The sequence below is a fragment of the Pongo abelii genome, chromosome 8 (assembly GCF_028885655.2).
Source record: "Pongo abelii isolate AG06213 chromosome 8, NHGRI_mPonAbe1-v2.0_pri, whole genome shotgun sequence".
Classification (NCBI taxonomy): Eukaryota; Metazoa; Chordata; class Mammalia; order Primates; family Hominidae; genus Pongo; species Pongo abelii.
Window position 1 is genome coordinate 140656013 of NC_071993.2, and position 8503 is coordinate 140664515.

The following is an 8503-nucleotide window of genomic DNA, read 5'->3' on the forward strand; positions in this document are numbered from 1 at the left end:
AAATGGTCATGTCCCTGGGTCTTCATATGATGAGTGATTCTTACCTGTATTTTCTCTCAAGGGTTTTGGTTCCAATGACAGTTCAGTTCTCAGAGTTCTTGCAAAGCTCTTCTGTGTCATTCTTCTGGTGCTGCTGGGACTCCCACTCAAACCCTAACCCTACCCCTACCCCTAACTCTGCTAGTGCCATTTGCCGGCACAGAGGACGCCTCCCTGGCTGTCTGGCATCACTGCCTTCTGTGGTGGTAGCACGGCTGAAGCCGACGGGCCCGGGTGGAGGGCAGAGATGCAGGGCTTCGCTGATGCTGTGCTGTGGGCAGGTTGGACCACCTGCCTGACGGTTGGGTCTAGTCGCATCAGCAGCTATCAGTGTGGGAGGAAACCCACAGCCTGCGCCCTCCCCATGTCTGGTGATGCTCAGGCCAGCAAGGCATTGGCTGCTCTGCTCACGGCTGAGAGGCAGAGCTGCTGATTTGCTCTGGAAAGGCTGTGGCTGTCCCCATTGGCCCCAGGAGGTCCTTGGCAGCTCCCACCTCTGTATATGTGACTCTGGGCTGTGACCTCCGCCATTGCCCCAGCTAAGCAGCGAGAGCTTGCTGAAGCCCAGAGGGCTGTAGGACCATGAAAGCAGCTCTCTGGACCCTGGGACTCGGGCCCCTTCTCAATCTCTGGGCAGTCCCCATTGGTAAGTTTCTGCTTCCTTCATCCATGGAACTTTCTGGAGGCAGCAGCTCTGTCCATGCCCAGGCCCCAGGGCATGAGGGTCCCTGCAGTGACCTGCCGTCTGCCTGGGTCTCACTCAGCCCAGAGTGGCTGGGACATGCTGGGGCAGGAGGGAGGTGGCTCCACATGGCTGGATCCCTGTGGCCTCAGGGCCCCCAGCCCCTAGCCCCACTACTCGGAACCCAGGGCTCAGGGCTGGGTCAGGCCCTGGACAAAATAAGGGACACGGCCCAGTGTCTGATCCCAATGACCCCGATCAACAGCGTCCTGAGGGGTCCTGTGGGGGCTGCTCCATCCATGTGCCCTGGAGCAGGGCTGAGGTCCTGGGAAGGAGGTGGGAGGTTGGCTGCATCTGGCAGTGAGGTTGAACATGGGGTCCCACGGAGATGCTGCACCCAGGTGGGGACACGGGTGTGAAGCCATGTGGAAGGGCTGCTGGGTCAGGGGCAGGGAGGTGTGAGAGGGGGGTCCAGCCAGAAGGAACAGCAGGAGAGGCTGGAGGTGAAAGGGAGCCCCGGGGACCTGCGTCCTTGGGCATGGAGCCGTGATGAGTGTGGGGCTGGGCTGGAGGCAGGGGAGGGTCCCCTTCAGGCCGAGGAACACTTCACTGTCAGGGCTGGTCCAGGTGCCCAGCAGGGCGGTGACCTGGTGCTGGATGGAGCCGCAACCCCAGCGGTGGGGTGCGAGTCTGTGGGCAGCTGCAGAAAGGGCAGAGGAGGTTTGGATTTGAAGGAAAGGCAGCAATGTGGCCACAGATGGATGGAATCCTGGGGTTGAAGATATTTGCTTTTGTGTTAAAGATCGCAAGCACAAGGGCTGGAATTCTCTACTACAACAAGAAATAGCCTTAGAAAATATAAAATAAAAAGCCATTCATAGCGGGCGTGGTGGCTCATGCCTATAATCCCAGCACTTTGGGAGGCTGAGGCGGGCGGATCACCTGAGGTCAGGAGTTCGAGATCAGCCTGGCCAACATGGTGAAACCCCATCTCTACTAAAAATACAAAAATTAGCCAGTCGTGGTGGTGGGCGCCTATAATCCCCGCTACACGGGAGGCTGAGGCACGAGAATCAGTTCAACCCTGGAGGTGGACGTTGCAGTGAGCTGAGATCGTGCCATTGCACTCCAGCCTGAGTGACAGAGCGAGACTTTTGTCTAAAAAAGAAAAAGTTGCAGACACCAGCACACATCCATGTCCTGAGGAGAACCAGGTGGGGAGGGTGCTGAGGAGGCTGGGGGGTGTGGAGGAATGGATGAAGACTGAGAGGGAGGAGATTCAAGGCTCCCCAGGAGGTGGGAGGGAAAGGTCTTCATCTTGGACCAGGCAGGGTCCCCCCTCTGCTCCTGACTGCCATCTGGGAGGCTGTCTCCTGGGTGTAGAGAGTCCTCCAGGGGCCCTGGAGGCTGCTCTGGGACCACAGAGCACCACCCACATGGACTTCCTCCTACTGGTTGCTTCATTTTCCTCGGGGTGGCTGTGTTGATGTGGGGATGCAGAGGCCTGGCGAGGGTGGTTAGGGGTGCCTCCGTGGGGCACCACTCCGTGGGGGGTGGGAGAGAAGGTGCTGGGGTAGCTGAGATGCTCGGAGACCATGGAGGGTGAGATCCTGGCCGGAAGCTGGTATGGGTGGGGTAGTGGGGCTGGGTTTGGCATAGCGGGAGGGCAGGGAGGGGTTGTTTTCCTGGGTGCTCAGGGTTGCAGAGGACAGGAGTGAGGGGTGAGCGGGGCACTCCAAGGGGTGTGGACAGTCACGCGGGTGGGGCAGGTGTGACAGTGGTGGGCTGGAGACCACAGGGCCTCCAGTGGAAGTGGGGGAATGATGCTTGGGAGGCAGAGAGTGGGTGGGAGAACCCACCCAGCTGCAGACCCAGGAGGACAGGGGACTTCCTTGCCTGAGGGGTGGGGTCCTCCACGATGTTGGGGCTCCAGAGGGCCGGGGAGGGGAGCAGCCCCGGGGGAGACACATGGGGTGAGGGTTTCTGTGTGAGCCGCGCCCATCACCTCTCTGGGACTGCTTGGTGGGGTGAGAGGAACCCGACTTGCTGCTGAGGCCTCGCAGGCCGTTCCCTGCTGCCGCCAGAGCTGCTGTGGCTGCTATCTTCCTCCTGCACCTCTGGTTGGTTCTGGCCCCTCTAACTGGACCTGTCTGTCTGAAGGTGGACCAGGTGCTCTGAGGCTGGCGTACAGACACAGCATGTGCGACGGAGTGGTGCTGGTCCGACACCACGGGGCGTGGGGATACGTGTGCAACCAGGAGTGGACGCTGGCAGAGGCCTCTCTGGTGTGCAGGCAGCTGGGCTGCGGCCCCGCCGTGGGCGCCCCCAAGTATGTCCCGCTGCCTGGAGAGATGGCCCAGCCCTGGCTCCACAACATGTCCTGCCGGGGCAACGAGTCCTCCCTCTGGGAGTGCAGCCTTGGCTCATGGAGCCAGAGCCCGTGGCCCCACACCTGGGTGGTGGTCGCGCTGTGCTCCAGTAAGTAGGGAGGAGTGAAGCGGGCGGGGCTGGGGAGGAGGAGGAGTGGGAGGACGGAGAGGAGGACTGGGAGGACGGGGGGAGTCTCGGAGACGGGCGGGGAGGCTGTGGGTCTGGAGCTCTCTCTGGGAGGGGCTCCTCTCTGGGCACCGGAATCATCCTGACTGTAAGATTCAGCTGTTGAAAAACCGACTACAGGGAGAGTCAGAGACTGGAGGAAAGAAGCAGAGTGTGGCCCAGGCGTGGGGAGGCAGCAGCCGAGCGGGGGCGGGGTCTGTGGACGCCTGAGGCCCACACAGGTAGCTGATCATGGTTTCTTAGACAAATGACAGAAAGGTACACGCTTTCCCTTTGAGGTCTGGCTCGAGGGTCCTCAGCTGTCCCTCACACTTCATGTGGCTGTGAGAACCCCCTCATAGCGTCCTGCCTCTGAAGCTGAACCACCTGGCCAGGACCTCCTACCATTTTGGGGCCCAGTGTGGACGGACCCTGCGGGGACCCTTGTTTCAGGAGACCAGCAGCAGAGCATGAAGCTGGGCACAGGCGCCTCTCTGAGCCTAGGGCCCTGTGTGACTGCCCGGTCACCTGCCCCTGAAGCTGGCCCTGGCTCAGCCCAGCACTGTCCTCCCTGAAAAAGGAGCTGCCGAGTGACCATGCGGCCAGCTGGGTGCATACCTTACGGAGGACCGGCCTGTGCTCCACAGACGGCACTTTCCGGGAGCTCCGGCTGGTGAAGGGCCGCAGTCCCTGCGCGGGACTCCCCGAGATCAGAAACGTGAATGGGGTGGACCGCCTCTGTGGCCTGCATGTGGAGGAGGCCATGGTGTTCTGCCGGGAGCTGGGGTGCGGCCCTGTGCTCCAGGCCCCCCGCCGGGACGTGGGCGTCGTCAGGAAGTACCTGGCCTGCAGGGGTACCGAGCCCACCATCCGCAGCTGCAGACTGAACAACAACTTCCGCAGCGGCTGCGACCTGCGGCTGGACGCAGAGGTGGTCTGCTCAGGTGAGGCTGCCACCTGATGTTCCCAGTGACCCTTGGGGTGATGCTGGGCCTGGACCTGGGGAGAGCAGGGAGAAGGGGGGTGGGCGTTCCCACGGATGACGCTGAGGGAAAGGGCCTCAGCTCTCATGCTGGTTCTCAGCAGAGCGGAGCTGAGTTTCTGGTGGCCCCACAGAGGTGTCCTGGCTCAGAACCCACAGGCCATCTAGGGGTCCTGGCTGCCGCTGCAAGTCTGAGCTGCCTCAGCTGTGATCTCTGCATGTCTAACATGGATCGGGGTTGGGTAGAGGTCACTTCTTCCCTGCCCTGCCTCAAGTGTGTGTGAGCTGCACTGGCCTCACAGCTCCTGGCCTTGTGCATATGAGCAGCAGCTGAAATGAGGTGGATAGTCTGTGTGCTGCAGTACCCCAGAGAGGGTGGTGCTCAGCGGACCAAGGGGTGCCCTGACTTCGCCTCTGGGATTGCAGAGGGTGTTGCTGTCGTGGCCCCAGACAGGCAGAGGCTGTGAAATACGTGGGCACCTGCAGCAGGTGACTCTGACCCTGACCTTGGTGATGCGGCCAAGGGCGTCTGCTCTGCTCCGGATGCAGGGTGGAAGGGCCTCTGGCTGCAAGTTCCTGCCTGTGCTTGGCAGACCCTCTGCCTAGATGCAGATGATGGTTCCTGGCTGAAGCCTTCTGCAGTCTGAGGCTCAGGGCCAGGCTGTTGACCTGAGAACACCTGTCTCCTGCCTGAGAGGATGTCTGCCCCCAGGACACACCGAGGCCCGGCTGGTGGGCGGCGAGCACCCCTGCGCCGGGCGCCTGGAGGTGAGGCGGGGCCTGACCTGGGGCACCGTCTGCGATGCGGACCTGGACCTGGCCACGGCCCACGTGGTGTGCCGGGAGCTGCAGTGCGGGGCGGTGGTGTCCACACCCAAGGGCGCCTGCTTCGGCCGGGGCTCGGGGCCTGTGTGGACGGAGGCCTTCCGCTGTGCGGGCAACGAGTCGCTGCTGTTCCACTGTCCGCGGGGGCGCGGGAGCCAGTGTGGGCCCGGCCACGACGCAGGGCTCAGGTGCTCAGGTGAGGTCCAGTGTGTGGGCTCTGAAGGCTCAGCCCTGCCTTGTTCTCTGCCAAATCCCTTCCTGCCCTAAAGGTGCCTTTGGCCAGTAGGTGTGGGTGCTTTTGATGTTTGCTTCAGTTGGTTGAAAGAAGCCTAGGGAAGAGACTGGGTGTAGAGTGATGTGCCCCAAGGCTGCAGCTAAGATGAAATTCTTCTAGAAAGCTGTGTGAGCTGGATGCCGATACAGAGGAGGGTGGGGGAGCTGGTGAGACCAAGGCTGGGCTCTGTGCCCATCCCACTGGGTGTGAAGGAAGGAAATGACCACAGACAGCCATGTTCTGGGTCTGCCGTCTGCAAGCCAGGCTGACTCCTCCTCTCCCCCAGAGTTCAGGCTGGTCAATGGCAGCAGCAGCTGTGAGGGCCGCGTGGAGCTCCAGGTGCAGGGGTCCTGGGTGCCTCTCTGTGCCACCCACTGGGACATAGCAGACGCCACCGTCCTCTGCCATCAGCTCAACTGTGGCAACGCGGTGGCCGCACCTCGAGGAGGCCATTTTGGGGACGGGGACGCTGCCGTCTGGCCTGACGCGTTTCACTGTGAGGGGACAGAGCCCCACTTGTGGAATTGCCCAGTAAGCACCCTGGGGGCCCCGGCCTGTGCCCCGGGAAACTCAGCCTCCGCGGTCTGCTCAGGTGGGTGCAGCCAGGACGGTGGACCAGGAGGGTGAGTGAGAGACATGAACGAAGGGGTGCAAGGAAGGACAGAGCGGGTGGAGAGGGACGGGCCCTGCTGGGAGGCGGTCCTGGGTCCCTCCCGCTGACATCCTGGGCCCCTGTGCGTCCCCATCCCCAGGTCTGCCCCACGCCCTGCGACTGAGGGAAGGACAGAGCCGCTGTGACGGCCGCGTGGAGGTCTCCCTGGACGGCGTGTGGGGCCGCGTCCTGGACGATGCCTGGGACCTGCGCGGCGCGGGCGTGGTGTGCCGGCAGCTCGGGTGCGGACGGGCCCAGCAAGCCTATGACGCACCTGCTCCCAGCCGCGGGTCGGTCCAGGTGGCGCTGAGCCGCGTGCGCTGTCTGGGCACCGAAACGCGCCTGACTCAGTGCAACGTGTCCGCGACCCTGCAGGAGCCCGCGGGGACCTCGCGGGACGCCGGCGTGGTGTGCTCCGGTGAGGGCGGAACCGCGTCCCCCGTGGCCCGTCGCCGCGGGGTCCCGGGCGCCCTGACTCTGTCTCTCCACAGGGAGCCTCAGGGTGCGGCTGGCCGCGGGGCCGGGGCGCTGTGCGGGGCGCGTGGAGGTGCTGCACGGGGGCGCGTGGGGCACCGTGTGTGACGACGCCTGGGACCTGCGGGACGCGCACGTGGTCTGCAGGCAGCTGGGCTGTGGCTGCGCCCTGAGCGCCTTGGGGGCCGCCCACTTCGGAGCCGGGGCAGGGCGCATCTGGCTGGACGAGCTGGGCTGCCAGGGCCACGAGTCTGCGCTGTGGCGGTGCCCATCGGCGGGCTGGGGCCAGCACGACTGCAGGCACAAGGAGGACGCCGGCGTCTTCTGCTCAGGTGAGCGGCTGTTGGGAATCAAATGGTCATGCTGTTTTATTACATACAATCATGCGTACTTGCTTTCCAGAACTGCATCAAAATATCAGGAGCTGTTCTCTTTCTTGAATGCAGAACTTCCACAATGTATTGCGTGAGGTTTCTCTTGGTATCCTAAGTGTTACCGGACAAAGCACTTTGGTTCCGTGCACCTGGGGAGCTGGTCAGCTTCCTGTCGCAGGTTGGCCCTGGGGCAGCCCCACCTGGGCTCATTTTCCGCCGTCACCAGCTCAAGTGCGCTTGAAGTTTCCATCCGGAATTCATATATATATATATATTTAATTTATATATAAATATATATTTATTTAAATATATATTTATATATTTAATTTATATATAAATATATATTTATTTAAATATATATTTATATATTTAATTTATATATAAATATATATTTATTTAAATATATATTTATATATTTAATTTATATATAAATATATATTTATTTAAATATATATTTATATATTTAATTTATATATAAATATATATTTATTTAAATATATATTTATATATTTAATTTATATATAAATATATATTTATTTAAATATATATTTATATATTGAATTTATATATAAATATATATTTAAATAAATATATATTTATATATTTAATTTATATATAAATATATATTTATTTAAATATATATTTATATATTTAATTTATATATAAATATATATTTAAATATATATTTATATATTTAATTTATATATAAATATATATTTAAATATATATTTATATTTTAATTTATATACAAATATATATTTATTTAAATATATATTTATAGATATTTAATTTATATATAAATATATATTTATATAAATATATATTTATAGATATTTAATTTATATATATTTATTTAAATATATATTTATAGATATTTAATTTATATATATTTATTTAAATATATATTTATATATATATTTAAATATATATATTTATATATTTAAATATATATATTTATATATTTATTTAAATATATATATTTATATATATTTATTTAAATATATATATTTATATATTTATTTAAATATATATATTTATTTATTTATTTAGAGACGGTCTCACTGTGTTGCCCAGGCTGGAGTGCAGTGGCCCAATCACCGGTCGCTGCAGTCTTGACCTCCTGTAGTCCAGGGATCCTTCAGCCTCAGCCTCCCAAGCTGCTGGGACTACAGAAGTGAGGCACTGCCACTGGCTTCAGATTCTTAATTTTGATCCATATTTTGGTGTACTGGAGAACTTTTTGCAGATTTTTTTTTTTTTTTGACAAGATCTTGCTCAGGCTAGAGTGCAATGGAGCAATCTTGACTCAGTGCAACCTCTGCTTCCTGGGCTCAAATGATCCTCCTGCCTCAGCCTCCCGAGTAGCTGGGACTACAGGCGTGTGCCACCATGTTTGGCTAATGTTTATTTTTGTAGAGATGGAGTTTCATTCACCATGTTGCCCAGGCTGGTCTCAAACTTCTGGGCTCAAGCAATCCACCTGCCTCAGTCTCCCAAAATGTTGGGATTACAGGTGTGAGCCACCACACCTGACCATTTTGCAGACTATTTTTGAGGTGGTGGATGAGCTTTTTTATTATTATTATTATTGTTATTCACACATACCCGAGAGTCTTTCTGTTCTGATCTTGTCCAGGTGTGGTCATTCTTGGGTGATGGAATTTTG

At 56.1% G+C, this 8503-nt stretch overlaps 1 protein-coding gene across 1 annotated transcript; it reads left to right on the forward strand.

The window, feature by feature from the left end:
- The first annotated feature begins 621 nt into the window (after positions 1–621).
- On the forward strand, positions 622–8493 carry SCART1 (scavenger receptor family member expressed on T cells 1). The gene is given in 8 exon segments (XM_054523505.1): positions 622–685; positions 2882–3199; positions 3904–4200; positions 4951–5259; positions 5624–5929; positions 6090–6517; positions 6519–6795; positions 8474–8493. Coding segments are annotated over 8 exon segments (2019 nt in total).
- The last annotated feature ends 10 nt before the right edge of the window (positions 8494–8503 follow it).